This window comes from Diadema antillarum, unplaced genomic scaffold (genome assembly GCF_040938485.1).
Source record: "Diadema antillarum isolate AM-2024a unplaced genomic scaffold, OU_Dant_1.0 seq00001350_RagTag, whole genome shotgun sequence".
Taxonomy (NCBI): domain Eukaryota; kingdom Metazoa; phylum Echinodermata; class Echinoidea; order Diadematoida; family Diadematidae; genus Diadema; species Diadema antillarum.
Window position 1 is genome coordinate 609,779 of NW_027272115.1, and position 18,363 is coordinate 628,141.

Consider the following 18,363-nt stretch of genomic DNA (forward strand, 5'->3'; position numbering starts at 1 on the left):
CTTGGATGCACAGTTAATTAATGTTAACATATAAAACATAGCGGTCAATCATCGTACATTTGGCTCTATGTATAACGCTGAAGAAATATGATGGAATCTTCTTAAAAGCGAGCTTGTTTAGCGTAGGTCCCAAATTCTGAACAGAGTGTAAGATACGGATGAGGAGCACGGATGCAACGTAGGACAAAAGTAAAGAAAGCAAATGAAAGGCAACAGTACCCGGGGCAACAACAGAATCTTCTCAATACAATAGTGATATACAGACAACCACATTCTGCAGACGTAAGAACAGGATTATGGTAAATGCCTCAATCGTTGGTATTTTAGCTTGTCTTTTACTTAAATGTGAATATAAGACATTTCAAAACCGAATATTTTAATTTGCGGCTGATGAAAAACGCATGACAAGTAAAGCTCTGTCTAATGCTATTTGCCTATAAGTTGTTACATACAAATGTAAGAAACATCTGCATTAATTGATCAAACAAAATATTCTCTCTATTTCTATGTCCAAGATGAAATCACTTCTTTGCATTTTACTGGCAACCGTTGCTGTGGCATCATCTTGCAAAGCCGATTGCTGTCCGCAGTACTGGCACCAGTTCCAGGGTTACTGCTACCGTTACTTCGGGGACAGAGTAACTTGGGCTGCTGCTGAGGAGAGATGTAACCAGCACTTCACTTCCAACGGCATGGCCCATCTCATCTCAGTCCACAGTGACAGCGAAAACCGCTTTGCATACGAGCTATTCCGATCAAGCGCTGGTGACACTCCTTATTGGTCGGTGAGTGTCGAGACAAAAATGCAGATTTTACTCTGTCTTCTTTCTTTTCTTTTTGATCCAAACACAGTAAAAGTGTTTTCCATAATTGAACTGCCTTATCCTAAATGCCTCTTATATTGTGTGATAATGATTATATGACATAATGGAATTGACACTGCTTCAATGCTTTAAAAACAAACAAAACAAACAAACATGTTTTTTTCAGAATGTTCACTAAAATGGTGACACAGTGTATATTTTTTGCATTTTTTTTTGTGCATTAACTTTTCTTTTACATTCATCCTTACTTTTCTTTGATACATACCTACACTTGATGGGGACTGGCACTCTGGTAATATAATAGAACTATACAAAGAGTTTGTTCGCAAAAACCGATATGTCCATATTTGCCAAATGCAGATATTTGCGATTAAAGGTCAAGAAAAATGAAGAGAATAATAAGAAAATTTTCGCTTCTTTTGACCATAACTAAAAAAATGTATCTTTATATGTAGTGACCGCTATATCATTTAAAAGGTATTATTTTGTACTTTATGACAGAGACCGTACTTCAAAATCTTCAAAAATGGACTTATCGGTTTTTGTGAACAAACTCTTCATACGTTGCTAGGATTTTCAAACAGGAAACATTGTTAAACAGCACCCTTTAACTTGTTTCATTATCAGAGGCAACATGTCTGTATACTTTACAAGTGATATTTCAGGTGGTGGTACCCCGGGGTGGTGGATCCCAGAAGATACAATCACTACAGTCACATGGTTTCCTCTTTGCGTAGAGTATTGTGCCCTTGTTTTAGAAATATTTGATTTTGTTGATTATTTCTTGGCATTTTCTTCAAAAATAGTTGACGAGGTACTACAATGACAGTAAATACGCCCAAATTTTTGAACAGTTACTATGTATAGGTCGTGCCATATACAAGCAACGTTTCTAAGCTCAGGTTTGTTTGTTTTTTACTGCAGTTCATTCCTGTTTTTTCTTTTGATTTGATTGAGAGCATTTGTCTACAAACACAGATATGCACATACGTGCCCTCACAAACACACACACACACACACACACACACACACACACACCCATAGCCACATAAAACCAGGTTTAATCACTTACCTCTTCACTTACCCCTTCTTCATACCATTTCGTCAATAATTAATCAGTACATTTCAGGAGGCCCTAATCACGTGTACGGCTACTGGATTGGTCTCCATCAAGAGACGTCGGGTGGTCAGTGGGTCAACACAGACGACTCTGCTTTTGACTACAATAATTGGAAATATGGAGAGCCGAATAACGACTTCTACGGGACAGCTGACGAAGACTGCGTGCATGTCTGGCGTCGTTACTACGCCGACGACACCAACCGTGTGTGGAATGACATGCCATGCCAGAAGAGCATGGCCTTTATTTGCAAAGTGAAAACATAAATGCAAGACATTTATTCGATTTTTTTTTTCAACCACGCAATAACACGTTTATCCATTCTCTAAAAGCTCCCCATGTCTGCTCCTGTGAAGTACGTCAAACTATTTTTTTTCCCAATGCTGATGCAAAATGTTCGCCATTAGCATTAAAAACGATGAGGAAGCCAACAGCTAAAAATCCTTGACTTGACAGTGAAAATTGTATATTTCTATGAAACCAACAAAATAAACATTAAAAAAAAATCATAATCGCGTGTACATTGCAATTTACTGGAATAGTTTCGAATGTTATAGATTTTGGTTGCAATACACTAATAAGCATGGCTTCTTTCAACTACAGACAACGCTTTCCTTTTGATACACAAATATGAAAACGACAAAAAGTATCATGTCCGTATGATAAAGTACAGTAGTGTACGTGTGTTAGCGTTTGATTGCATTAGGTAGGGAAACGTGTGAATATCAGATAATGTCATTATGATAATAACAAGTGAAAAGAAGATAGAGTGAGAGAGGCTGCTATCCTGATGCTAACTTTCCCTAGAGGTACTCGTATACAAGAGATCCAGAAGAAATAGAATGCAAATATATTGTGAATGTATCTTTAGTATCAACAATGGTGTTTACATGGATGTGCATGTACAACGATAATGCAGGAACCAATAAATCAAGTCAAAAGGGGAACGATGTCTTACTAGTCTGTGTTTGTTTGTTTGTTTCGTATCATATCAGTATAAAAAAAACATGACATATCCCATACAGTAAGAAAAATGTTTTACATAATAATGGTCATGAAACAAAAGACGGAGAATAGCCTATTTTCAGCGGTGACAATTCTAAAAATTCTATTAATGAGAGATGAAAGAAACGTAACTAAATGTAAGACAAAGTGAGCAGGTAACAGACAAACATTTGTGACAAGACCCCAGCAAGGCGTAGGAAGTGTGATCGTCATATTTCTTCTGTAAATTGTCTCACAATTGAGTCTACCTAGACTCTCTCTACTTATAGTTGATTTTTTATCAACTATAAAATTATCATGGATTTTGAGCAGTTGTGGAAACTTATACTTGATTCGGGAGGAAGTTACAGTTGATTTCTTCTTTGGGTCTTTTGATAAAACAGACTTATAGTTGATTTGGAAGTTAGTCATTGATTTGTGGATTTACAGTTGATTTGGAAGATTAATCATTTATTTTCTGGACTTAGAATTAATATTCTATTTTATCAATTAACTTAATAACTTATAATAGAAAAAAAATATAACACAATTACGCATAGAACGGTATAATATATTACTCATTGTGATAACATATACGTTATAGGTCTGATCCATAATAGTTCATAGGTTTGGAGCATATAATCCATAACAAGACAAAAAAAAAAAACACATACATATTGAAGGGACTTCGGTTCTATCTAAATTGAACTGAAAACGGTAAGAGATAAAAATTGTCGAAAATCATCAGGGCCTCGTTTTAACAAGCGAGAGTTATCATTGATCGTGAAATCAATGATAATTCGATCTATTTATAATCGCTTATACAAATGCAATTTTCCGTCTTACGAGGAGACTTGTTTGTAATTTATTGGAACTTATGAGTGATAGCCGTGACATAATTTATTTATCAAAATACTACAGGTGGTCGAGGCTAGTTGCTTTAAAAAACAGTACAGTACATGCAAAACAAAACAACAACACGAAGCTCTCGCACGCGCCGGGAAGCGAAATTATTTTTCCCACATAAGTTCCGGATCCCAAGTCTACATTATATGAATATTCATGACTTACGTCTTCGGAATAAAAGTACGCATGCGCGTGGACTTTTTTTTTTTTATTGCGGCGAGGAAAAGAGAAAATGAATAACAATGGGTGGGTAGGCATGAGAACAAGCAAAGATGCGTACCATCAATCAGAGCTCATCTTGTCGCTCGCTATCAAACAAATTTTAGTAAAGAGTAATTAAAATGTATTTAGACACTATTGACATAAAAAGAGGTTATTTTTAATTTAAAGATCTATTTGATTCAGGAGTGATTTTTACTAAGTTTTTAAAGCTTGTTAGGTTTAATCAGTACACCACTGACATTTTTGGTATTGGCAATTCATATTAAGACATTGACGTTTTGGTGATGGTGGTAGCAGTGATGATGTGCATGACATTGATATTAAAGGCATTGGTTAATATTGTGCTCACTAATAAAACAACTGAGCTGCTTGATCCTCAATGCTATCAGAATATTGGATAGGGTGCTAAAATTGAGCAGCAAAAATATGCTTCAAAGTTATCATTTAGTGCTTCAAAAAAGCGAACACTTGAAACATAACCTCCATAGACTACTGTGCTGGTATTATTATAGTTGGCGATAATAAATAAAATTGTGATAAATATTTTGATAGTTAATGAGTTACTTCCATTATTTTTGCATTCTTGGTTGTTTTTTAATCCATCTGAACATAATTAGATAGGTCAGGCAGCCCAGTTTTAGAATTTTTTTAAATCGATCATCCACAGTGTTAACCAGTGGCTTATAGTTGATTTGGACGATTGTTATAGGTGGTAATAGATTGTGATTACGAAGATGATGACTGATAATTCATCAGACAAGATGCCAAATAATATCATCATACAGATCATTAAAATCATGTATCATAGTCATCATCATTATAATCCACACAATTCATCATAGTCATATAGAAGTACCATCATCATAATTAGCATCATCAACACGACCGTCGACATTAAAAACCATCAAAATCAACATTTTCATAGAACATAAATATTAACACAAAACATCAAAATTAACATAGAACATCATCACGATCATCATAATGATTCCTCACCACTAGAACAATCATCAACACCAATGTCATCACCACTACCCTCACCACCGTCATCAACATGAAAAAGAAAATAAGCACATAATTGTACAATGTATGCAATTTATCATTTGAAAACAGTAATCAGCTGATTGACAGTGTGCATCCTTGCATTTAATGTAGGCTACATTTGAAACACTTGAGAAACAAAGACTTTCATTGTATACAAGTTATCCTCTTATGAGGACGATTGAATCAATGAGGAACCTGGAAATGTCAACTAGTATTTCACTATTTAGCAAAGTAAAGCAGTTTCCACAGCGGTTACTTATCCAAACCTACACACATACTCTTTGCTAAATACTTATCGACTCAACTGCTATACCTACTGTACACTGTATGGTAAGCAGGCCCGTAGCCAGGATTTTTCAAGGGGGGGTGCGGTCACTAAAAAAATGGACCTTCGGTACCAATACCAATGATGACACACACACACACACACACACACACACACACACACAATATATATATATATATATATATATTCTTTGGACGACCGAACTACAAAAGTTGTATAAGAATTTGCGCGCGAAGCGCGCCGCAAATTGTGAATTTTAACTGTTTTAATGACGTTTTAAAGTCTCGAGGAAATTTGTATTTTTGTCTGTTGCATGCAATCGCGTTCCGGTATTTCATCTAGGAAATAGTAAAAACTCATTTTGCCAGGAAGTTGCAAAGTTTAATTGTGTTCGAGACGCTGCGCGCGTAGCGCGCCGCAAAATTGAGAATAGTGATTTTCCTGGTGTTGTTTTAACTTTTATTTTTTCTATTGTATACCCGCGTTAGCAGGCCTGAAGCCAGGATTTTTAAAGGAAGGGGGGATTGCGTTAATCAACAAAACGGTCCTTTGATACTGTCCCGGGAGGGGTAGCGACAATTAAAAGGTGGACACCATGCTCATACATGGACTTTCAAAATGGCCCCTAAACGAGTAACTAGTGATCATATGATTTTTTTGGGCCTTAAAAACAAGTATTCCTTAAATGTTTCCTGCACCCTAAAGAAGTACTTCATCATGATTGAACAATATACCATTTTCCCAAATTTCGGCCAATTTTGATACCCTTTGATTATATACGCTCGTACATCACACTTTCCATCTAATCCGTGAGAAAAAACGACCCCTATTACGCGTTTTCTTTAGCGAGTATGGTCACGGTGTCCACCTTTCAGTTGGAGTTTTCCATCCCATTGGATGCTGTTTGGAAGATGAAACATTCACTTTACTATACAGTATAACAGCCGTTGGTATGCGAGTTTGTCAAAAATGAAAATAAATAAGAAAATTTTTAAAACAAAATGAATTGTAAATGTGAACCATTTATATTTTGCCTCCTTGTGGTAGGATATTTCCAGTATTTCCGAACTTTCAAATAATCATTTTAGATTTAATAATATTAAAGGTAGTAGATCCGATTCGCAAACATCTCCAATATCAGTCAAATGTCATATTAACTATCATGCTAAGAAGGTTTTCTTTGTGAAATTTGGAGGTCAGTGAAATTCAAAAATTAAACATCCGTTAGCCATTGGAAGAAGTTGAGTGCAAATTCAGACCTCAGGCTTAGTGCTCAGATGTTATCCTATTTGATTTGATCTGTCTTACTGTGCACACATACTGGAATGGTTATTTCTTATTTATTAAAATAATTATAGTAGCATATTTGGTTACTAGCTGTCTCTAAGCATTTTCGAATTTCGGCTGCAAAGAGATTCACTACCTTTAAGTTAGAAGAGAGATAAGTAAATAATGATAAAATAAACAAACAAAAAAGAATGAGTTTCTTTTGTAATACTATCTGACAAACTTTTTACTTTACCATTTTACTTCATAGCTCAGCACTTTCCATTCTCTCTCATGCCCTCTTACCCATTACATTTAAATGAAATACAACTAAAATGAGTTTGCGTGCCTGCTTAATACTCTTTGGAAATTATAAGTGAGAATGTTCTTAGGTTTTGGCTCACTTTAAAATGAGAACCAATAGAACTGTCACAACATGAGAAAATGTATAAGTAATAATCAACAGTACATTTCCGAATTTGGCCTGCAAAGAAATCCGCTACCTGTAAGTTAGAAAAGAGATTAGTAAATAATGATAAAATAAACAACAAAAAAGAATGAGTTTCTACCGCCGTATCCAGAACAGAGCCTGAAACGGTGCAGGCTCAAGAAATCGTTTGTACTAATACGTCTTGAATTACTGTGTGATACTGTTGACTCAGACTTCTACAAAGCTGTAAGAATTTTAACCCAATCCGGCTCATTACCTGTGTTTTTTTTATGAAAAAGATGAATAAAGAATGTAAATTAAATAACGACGCGTCACAATGCAGTCTAACGCTCTCACAATGTTATCATACATAGGGTTTTTCCCTGACTGTATTTACTCCGGAGCTCTTGCAATATTCAGGCTTTTGTAATACTATCTGACAAACTTTTTACTTTACCATTTTACTTCATAGCTCAGCATTCTCTCTCATACCCTCTAACCCATTACATTTAAATGAAATACAACTAAATTGAGTTTGCGTGCCTGCATAATACTCTTTGGAAATTATAAGTGAGAATGTTCTTAGGTTTTGGCTCACTTCAAAATGAGAACCAATCGAACTGTCACAACATGAGAAAATGTATAACTAATAGAGAACTGGAGTAAGACAGGCCTTTCATTTTGTTTTGTCTCTCCTGATCGTTCGTAAGAAATGCTAATTCATGACCACCTTTTCACAATTTGATTGGAGCATGCATTCATAATGGAAAATAGTTGACATAATAATCTATCCCCAGGTATTATCATGCCAACATGTACTTATATGTACATGTACTATATCTTTGTGAGACGTAGATATAAAATGTCTCAGGTTTTCGATTATAGTAATTTCGAGGAAATTTCTTTAATTTTTATCATAAATATGTAAACTTGAGGCTATTAGATTTTCATCCACTTACCTCTGTTCCTGTGGAAAAATGCAAGTGTCAACCTCAATGTCATCCACGAATCGCACGTACTCGGGCGGCCAGTGGAAAAAAAAAACACCGGTCACACGCGCCAAGGGCCATGGCATGCAGTGCCAATATAATGATAGCTCACACAAATTGACACATAACATTTGTGTTTGTGTGCATGGGGACGATCCGATGGTTCATACAACAAAAGGGTTTCGTACAATTATTTTTAACATTGTTAAACGTACTCTTCCACATTTACGTAGCATATAATGTGTCTTTATATTTATTTGGATTGTTATCTTGAGAATTGCTAAAAACCGTTATTATGAAAAAGTGGACCTTTCAGAATTTGGGGGGGGGGGGTGCGTACGCACCCGACGCACCCCCCCCCCCCCCCCCCCCCTGGCTACGGGCCTGGGTAAGGGTACCACCTATCGGCAGGGTACCTTGACATCGGCACCCTTCGTATCATGGCTGTTTGCGTATAGAATAAAAAGATGCGCGTGGGATTAAGTGCCACTATGAAAACAGTAAAAACGAAGAAACGAAAATCAAACTCATAAACAAACCAACAAACCTAACTAAAAACGTTTCAATTACACATCCGCTCAGTAACGACGCATGGACTGTGAAATTCACGTGTATTACCTATGGAGGCTAGGGGTGCCGGTCGTGAGGTAGGCCTACCCTTTCAAGCCGCGCGAAGAAAATGCATCGCATGCACTGAAATTGCGTTATTTCACTACGGAGATTTAGAATCTATAAGACGGTCACGACATTCGAAACTGCAGTATTAATGGCATAGTTGAGGTAAAAATTAGGCGAATTTGTTTTTATACACTTTTGGAATAAACAAGCTGCAGATCCTTAGGGTGACGATAGGTGGTACCCTCAATCATACTAGTGAACATGCGCGCGTTCTGCAGACTCATCACGCGCTACCACTGCCACACGTACGCATAGGCTGTTATGATGTATGATAGCCCTACTACATATCGACCACCGTCTTTTCAACCGACCGCGTATTAATTGGCGCACTGAACGCTTTATACTGGTACGCACTTCACAGCGCGCAAAGCACATAAAAATGGATTGGCTTTGACAGTTGATGAGGATGGTGTGGGGAAACGCGTTAATCAAGGACGAAATTTCGAATGAATATTTTCACCGAATCGTAATGTAATGTCTATGGAAGTTTCTAAAAAGCATGGTACAACACGGTGTTCAATACAACTCGGTTTGCGTGCATTGTTAATGCAAAAACAGCGGTCGATCCTAATAACGAGCGTTACCGCGGGGAGCTGAAACGAGGCCACGCAAATTCGTTGGCGATATTTTTGCACTGAAACTTCGAATCGAAGAGGGAACAACGGCATTTGATAGAGCTGGATTTTCTCCATCACGTAGGTCAAGTTTTTACGTGAATTTCAGTGTTAAAGGGGCATAGTCCCGGTAGTGTAGATGGCGCTGTTGATGATGCTGCCGATCACCATTAGCATTGATACGAAGATTACCGAAGTTGAGCTGTCATCAAGAGTAAAGTGCGTAGGTGTTGCTAAGTAACGTTGCCTTTGCTGTCGTCTTTGCGCATCACGCAGTCTATTAGTAATGCCAGGGTGCGTGCATATGTGCTTGTTATTATGACATCACAAAAGAAGTTTGCTAAAGCTGTCATCCCCCTCAGCCGAATTATGAGCCGAACTGTGATCGGACCACCGACTAAAGTGAATCGGACTTCTTCGGACTCGGGAAAGTGGGCCAAAGCGTAAGCGCCAAAGAGATGTTGATAGCGTAGGTCTCTATAGGAAACTTGCGCCGTGCGCCCGCGTACGCATTTGACTAAAACACCGGGACCATGCACCTTTAAATATTCTTATCAAGCAAACAGACATTAGGCGGTCGATGAGTGGTAGGCCCAACCATACTGCTGTTGTATGTATTGACTGCATAGAGCAACATGGTGGGCTGTTAAGCGCACCCACACAGTGCGTAACCTCTACTGTAAGCTAGCACCAGCAATTAGATAAGTGATTGTTTTCTAATCTCACCTAGATTTCTATGGATTTCTGGGATACGGACTATCCTCAACTCTTAGTATACATCGTAAATTCGGGTAAATTTTAACGGTTAGTCTAGACGAGCATCGTCATGATCTAGAACTACATCTTTATCCGAAACCCCCGAAAACCACATAGGAATACCACATTCTCACCGCACAAACCAAAGAAAACACACATAAACAAATGCAATTGTCGTCAGCCGAATCACGGACCTAACGCAGATCGGGTTAATATTTTTGGTGGATAGTCCACTTACTCTTATTTTGAAGACACAAGTCATAGTGGTAGACTTGGGGTCCGGAACTTATGTGGGAAAAATAATTACGCCGCCGGGAAGCGCCTTTTTTCCGTAACCAAGCGAGAGATTATCTTATGATTAATTCATTACACGCAGCCGCAAATGTACCATTCACCTCGGCTAGAGTGGGAGCCGTTATGAATATTTATTACGTAGGACGCAAAGCCCCTGCGTGCGTGTGTGTGTGTGTGTGTTTGCGTGTGTGTGTGTGTTTACGAGTGTAAACAGTGTTGCGAGATGGTGATTTCGGGAACCAACAAGGGTGAAATTTGGTGATTTTTAAAGTTGTTTGGGGACAAAATTTTAGCCTGGAAACCAAATCAAAATTTGGTGATTTTTGTTTTTTTTTTTTGTTTTTTTTTTTTGGTGATTTTTAGAGCAATGAAAAATAATCACACTATTAAAATTGAAAACGAAAATGCACTTTGCAAAAAGTTTTCCCCTTATTTCCTGTAGAAACATAACATGTGCGCGCCCCTATTTGTCAATCGACACACACAAACACTCATACATCCATACACATCGTACACATTCTGCATTTAGTGTGTGTGACTACGGCGCGCCGAAAATTGCACCGAGACTCGCGCAGAGTGCTTGATTAAGGTTTATTGACATCGTATTGTCTTGAAACTGAAGCCTTATAGGTCTACGCTTGTCCAAATTTGGTGATTTTTTTATGGCTTTTGGTGAGTTTTTACAAGCCTTTTGGTAATTTTGCCCTGTTGGGACCTGGCAACGTGTAAATCTTCTGGCACAGCAGCTCTCTGCCCCAAATGTATGGAACTGAGCTGAGTTCTACAGAGGCTTGTGAAGAACTGAGGACTGAGTAATTTATACAGGGCTGAGTATACTGTAAAGGACCTCGGGTCATTATCAACATACAACCGTATTCAGGGAGATGTGAGTGAGAATTTAACCCCCCCCCCCCCCCGAAACCTTCAAGAACTATAGGCTCTGCTGCGCCGAGCGAGGCAGCAACTTGATTGTCCGTACTGAGATCAGGGCCCCGTTTCATAAAGTTGTTCGTAAAGTTACGAACGACTTACGAGCGACTGGTGATCAGTTCTTGTGGTGAATCATTGAAATTCTATTAAGTGTAGCACATCGCAACTGATCACCAGTCGCTCGTAAGTTGTTCGTAACTTTACGAACAGCTTTATGAAACACACCCCCCCCCCCCCCCCCAAGGACCCTGGACTTATAAACAATGACGCCGTGCCAGAATAAAGAAAGGCTTGACATTGGTGGTAAGGAACACAAATCATGAAAATGAAGGAAATGTTATATGTTTCTTTCTTTTTTTTTCTTTTTTTATTTGTTGATTTGATTTCATTTAATTTTATTCCTGAATTTCTTTTTCCATACATAAATGAAATACAAAGTCAATTGAACAAACTAATTGAGCACAGTATAATTTGAATCTGACAGTTAAAACATAAAATTGATCAAATCAAATATCCAACATTTTTTCTAACATAATACAAAATGAAAACAAAAAGGCATCAATTTATGCATATAAATAATGCAAACAGAGGATACCGTGTATTTGTCGTTCAAAGACAAATTAAATAACTCTTGATATAAAATAATTACAGGAGACCCATCATCATAACCAAAAGCTTGACGTGGACAATCTCGTGCAGAAATGATCGTCTGAGCAATGTGACATGGTAAGAATAATATTCAAGTCACCACTCACTGAGCGGTGAAGGATGAGGATGGAAGAAAAAAATAAAGTGCAGCAGTGCAATGTGCAAAATGTGAAGTGCTTGCATGGAAATGAATTGCAGACATGCTATGGTACTATTGACAGGCTAAACGCTAGACCGATCGTTAGACGGTTTAACAGTGATAGGCAACCTACTGACACTGACGAAAAAATAAATAAATAAATGAAGAGTGAAAACCGTACTTTAAAGCATTTCTTTTATTACACTTAGTTCCTGTACTTTTCACCGTGAACGTTGGTGAAGACAAAATATCTGTGAAATGTAACCGGGTGCTATGTGTTAAACAGGTACAAAAGAATAATATGATGCGCATAGAAATATGAGACATCACCGCGGTCACTCAGAGTTGCTTGCAATGAGCAGAAAAAAAAATGCAGAAGAGGTTCAAATTCATGAGATTAACAAGATTGGTCACGAACGAATCACAAAATACAGCACATCATGAAATCATGATCCATTGAAAAAAATGCAAAAACGCCAATTCAAATTTGGATTTGTTGTGTAGGACCCTATATACTAGGGGGGTTCCGGCGCGCTTTGGGCAATGCCTTATATAGCTTAATTTCATCTCAAAGCAAAGTTACTTTGTAAAATGTGAATTCTATGACAAGAAATGCATGTGTCCACAACATAATCATACTTCTGTATGTATGACTGTACTGTCTATACTTGTGTCTGTTGACACCCTAACTTACAGTGATTAACCTATGCTATGCTATTCTATACATGCACAATGCTAGTACCAGGGCGGGAAAGTATAGTAGCATAAAGCTTCAAACCCAAGATTCATATTACTTTTTTTGCAAGTCCTGACAGGTCGGGTTGTTTGGTAAGATAATGATGATTCCAATGATTTAAAGGACACTTTAGACAGACCCAGCCCGTTTTCGCTCTGAATCTCATGTACTTTTAATATTCAAGATGTTTAGTGTGAGCAAGACGTTCATGTTCATATCCAGCTGAGAAAATAATTCTCGTCGTTCCTACCGTGACAAACCCAAAATAAACTTAGGGATATGTGGTGTTACCTATAGTCTCTACATCTGAAGAATTAAATTGTAGTGGATCACATACCTTTCTGACTTTTGAAATGTTTAGTTTTTCTTTTATTTTACTTGAGCTACTACTTTTTGTAGGGGACATTTTAATAAACCACGAGTTTCTTCCCGTAAGAACCAAAGAGTCCGAATCTACCCCCCCCCAAAAAAAACCCTCCACAAAAAAGTGTATCACGTTTCGTGGTGTAATGATGAACTCGTGTACTTGTATGAGTCGTGGGTTGTATAATTTGTGGGTGTTGGACACGTGACTTGCACCTGTGTTGTCAGCAGAAAAAAAAAAAAAAAAAGGAGGAAGGAGTAATAAAGAAAACAAACACACCAAATGTATCGATTTTGACAAATACCACATCATTTAATCATATATCAAAAAACACTAATGTTCCAAAACCTAAAACTTGAAGTACACCAAGTCCTACTGAAACAGTTTTTGGATCGAATTTGTACTCTTGAAAGGGCCTAATTAGACTAATTAGACTAACTATTTCTGGTTAGACACAATGAACTATTTCATAATTGATGGGTCGTGCCCATTATTCAATATCTAAAACATAGAAGTCTTTTTACCGTGGAGTAAATTTGTAGGAGTTCAATATAGTACTTTTCATAATCGACATTTCGGGAGAGGAAGCCGAGTATCACTTATCAAGACATCGTCTATCAATAACAAGTCTCTCTATCATTCTGGGAAATCATGGTGGTAAAAGATTGAATCTATACATCGCCACGATCAGTCTGAATCAACTTTTAGTTAATATGATTTTCGTTGGAAAGGTAAATCTTCAGGTTAATCATTAAATTGTAACCGCTGGACCCGGATGCTTTACATGCACAGCATGAGTAAATAATGTAGGACAATATGATTATGTTATAGATGTAGAGGTATTTAAACAGGCACCACCTCCTTTTTCACAGCGGATTTCCTGTCACAAGATTGGTCACGAACGAATCACAAAATACAGCACATCATGAAATCATGATCAAGTGGGACTGTTTCACGTCGATAAAACGCGCAAAAGAATGCATCAAATTGCACCATTTACAACATCAAAATGCAAAAAGTTCTAACCGTGGGAGGGGGGACACCCCCCTCCCACACCCTCCCCCCCTCGCTCGATCCGCTCGCTCGGGCTCGGTCGCTTCGCTCCCTCGCAGACTAACCGCCCCCCCCCCTAAGATGAAATCCTGGCTACGCCGTTGCCCAGGGTAGCCTCTTCAGTGTTGCCACTGCTCTGATACTAGAGGGCCCTGCTAATATTATTACCCCATAGCGTTGCCAGGTACCCATTTACACCTGGGTCGAGAAGGATATCTTAGGTAAAATATCTTGCCCAAGGATGTAAGCACTGGGCGGTATTCGAACCCGGGTCCTCGGTTCGGGAGTCGGGAGTCTTATCCACTATGGCACACCTCCTACATGACATTTCATGATACGTATTCTGGCATTAAGTAATAAATGGTGGATAATAACCGCACTTGCAGTGCTTGTATCGAGAACATTATTCTAAACCGCTGCTATAAAAGTCAACATGTAGTAAATGGGAATCCCTCCATGGAAATTTAAATTTGTGAAAGTTCCGACTCCAGTTGGAGGCACCAGACGCAACGGAGGATGTTGGACTACCAACACCATGCGTCAACGTGATCATCAGAAGGAAGTGCACTTTAATAGGGGAATCTTGAGGACTGTTGAGGGTAGTGACATCAGGAGTACTAGTACTTGGTGGTGACTTCTACTTCCTTCTTTTTGGGGCCATTTTCACAGTCACAACAATACTCGACACTGTCACTGCTCAAAATGATGTGGTGAAGTGTGCGTCAGCCGAGATCCGTCACGTGATCGCCGCAGTATCGCTCTGCATATGTTGGGCATTCGCTGATCACTCGCTTTGTCCGCTCAGCATCCGTTGGGTGGACTGTACGCATTTGCTTTCATTCGTTACTTTATCCGCTCGTAACACGGTTAGCATATGCTCATCATTCGTTAGGCGAACGTTCGAAAACCACATTTTGCTTGCGAATTCGAGCGGATTTGAGTGTATCTGGACTTTGCCAAATTTTGCCCATCCGCTAGGCATTCGCTGATTTATACGCTGTAGTGTGACGGGGCCTTAACAGACAAACATTTGTGACAAGACCCCAGCTAGACTAGGAAAGTGTGACAGTCATCTTTCTTCTGTAAATTGCCTTACAATTGAGTCTACCTAGACTGTTTCTACTTAAAGTTGATATTTATCACCTGTTAAGTTAATCATAGATTTGGAGCGGTTGAGAAAACTTATGTGTTGATTTTTTTAGAAAATTGGAGTTGATGTCAACTCTGGGTGTCTTGATAAGACGGACTTCAAGTGGACTTGGAAGTTAATCATAGATTAAGTGGACTTAGAGTTGATTTGAGAGGTTAATCATAGATTATTTTGACTTAACGTTAAATTCATCTTTTGATAAAACAGGGCCCAGGGCCCTACAGAAAATAAAGAGTTTAATTCTATATAGCACCGAGTTTAGGCCCAACTGGTTATAGATAACGTTCAGCGAGTCGTTTGTACTTACCGTAACACGTAGTGGCGTACTGCTGATTAGAGCGTCTAAGTCATTCTAGAATTTCGACATGTTGATGATGTAGACTTGCGATCTATTCTTTACAAAGCCGATCTGCGCCGTAGAAGTAAAAACAAGCTACTGTAATCACCACACTCTCACAAGTTTCCATAATCCTACACGTAAACACACAGGACTTCAGCCTATTGAATTAAGACTTGAAGTAATCCTACGTATGTGCGGAATCTTTACGGTACACGCGTACGCAGATTTTCGTTGAGCTCGGGATGTGCTAGATCTATCGACCTACTTTTTTCAATACAACGTAAAACGGCGTGTTTTGCGGTTTTGTTGCAAACTTAATACTTCTAATTCAGCGACTGTATATAGCGCTAATAAAACTGCGTCGCACTAGCAGACTACGAATCCGTGGCCATGGCAAACAATCTTGTTTTTGTTGTTTGTTTTGCTTAATGTATTGTTTTGTTTTTAAGCAGACAGTACCGGAAACCAGCCTCGTCCCGTGATTTTAGTTTTGACTAAATCAATAATTAAGTCATGGTGATGAGCTATAACTAAAATCGACTATTAAGTCTCTTCGTAAAACGGAAACTTGCAGTTGATTTAAAGTTATAGCAGACTTCAAGTTGGATAAAGTTAGCGTTGATTTCACAATCAACGCTAACTTTATCTTGATAAAACAGGGCCCTGTCAAAAGATAAACTTAATGTTAAGTCAAAATAATCTATGATTAACCTCTCAAATCAACTCTAAGTCCACTTTAACCCCGGGACGCTCCGTATACAGTTACACACTGTGGGAGCGTCCTGAGTCAATAGAGTGCTATATCGGTAAGCTTGAAAAACATACACAGTCTGTCACAGATTTTCGCACCTCCGTAAGTTTCGAATATCACGAGGAAAAAACGTACTTTTATAGTATACATAAGATTCTTATCTAATTAATACCCTTCGTTCACCTTGTTCTTGTTCACACTGGTCCAATGATCTTGAAAAAACGTTTTTTTCACGGCCATATACGGGTCCGTAGTCCTAGCTCCCCATCCCATTCACCATTTTCGAAATCAGTATGCAGTACACTGCGCACGTAAATATTCATGTGCTGGCGGAGTCGCAATGCGTTTAGCCTTCTGACAAGGCCTGCGCGCGCGCACCCACCCAGAAAGCAACGCAATATACAGCGAGAGGGTTTGCCAACAGTATGATAAGGCCTTGCCACAAAGCTACACGACTTGACGGCCAGCGCATGCGCACAAATCTCAAATCCATTGACTGTATAAGATGTAGTTCTCCCGAGTTCCTCTCGACCGAGTCGCATTTAACTCATCAAACCGAGCAGAAAGGGACTATTGCCAGAACCAAAAGTTGAACGCAGTCAGTCTTCAACATTACATCTTCACCTGTAAGTCTTCATATTGCAGAATTTTTGCGATTTCATATTGATTTTTAGGCGCTATACTTCGCCTGTCATGATCATGTCTGCTACAATGCGCAGCCCCAACACTGCGTGTTGGGGCTGGTCGCAGTTAAGTCCACTTAATACTAGTATATGATCAACTTCCAAGTCCACTTGAAGTCCGTCTTATCAAGACACCCAGAGTTGACATCAACTCCAACTTCCTAATAAATCAACACATAAGTTTTCTCAACCGCTCCAAATCTATGATTAACTTAACAGGTGATAGATATCAACTTTAAGTAGAAACAGTCTAAGTAGACTCAATTGTAAGGCAATTTACAGAAGAAAGATGACTGTCACACTTTCCTAGTCTAGCTGGGTCTTGTCACAAATGTTTGTCTGTTAAATGCTAACCTTTCTTTAACATTTTGTTGCGTTTCTTTCATGTAATTATGGTCTTTTCCTTGCATGAAATTAACGATCGGCACGCATTGCTTACGCGACTGCTGCACGCAAACACCCTCGGCAGCAGTCGCAATCCCAGCCTGCGCACCCGGCGCCTCGGCACGCCGTCCGCCCGCCAATCAAGCTATCGCCAGCAAGCAAGTAACCGAGTACAGTACTGTCCAGAACTGGAACCGCGTCTGTGTGTAATGCATATCTTGCCAAAGTAAAGAACCCATATGCGAGGAAACCAGTGATTTCTGACGTGCGTAAGAGCTAGTTCGGCAATAGATACTAATTACGAGTTTAGTAGGCATATACAGAAAATAAAGAGTTTAATTCTATATAGCACCGAGTACGACAGTAACTTCAGATCCAGCTTAACGTTAGGCCCAACTGGTTAGATAATGTTCAGCGAGTCGTTTGTACTTACCGTAACACGTAGTGGCCGCGTACTGCTGATTAGAGCGTCTTCGACATGTTGATGATGTAGACTTGCGATCTATTCTTTACAAAGCCGATCTGCGCCGTAGAGGTAAAAACAAGCTACTGTAATCACCACACTCTCACAAGTTTCCATAATCCTACACGTAAACACACAGGACTTCAGCCTATTGAATTAAGACTTGAAGTAATCCTACGTATGTGCGGAATCTTTACGGTACACGCGTACGCAGATTTTCGTTGAGCTCGGGATGTGCTAGATCTATGGACCTACTTTTTTCAATACAACGCGAAACGGCGTATTTTGCGGTTTTGTTGCAAACTTAAT

The 18,363-nt window shown here is 38.9% G+C and overlaps 1 protein-coding gene across 1 annotated transcript; it reads left to right on the forward strand.

Moving 5' to 3' along the window:
- The first annotated feature begins 515 nt into the window (after positions 1–515).
- LOC139708585 (alpha-N-acetylgalactosamine-specific lectin-like) lies at positions 516–2,210 on the forward strand. The gene is made up of 2 exons (XM_071620522.1): positions 516–785; positions 1,944–2,210. The coding sequence occupies exons 1-2, from the start codon at positions 516–518 to the stop codon at positions 2,208–2,210; spliced, it is 537 nt and encodes a 178-aa protein (XP_071476623.1).
- The last annotated feature ends 16,153 nt before the right edge of the window (positions 2,211–18,363 follow it).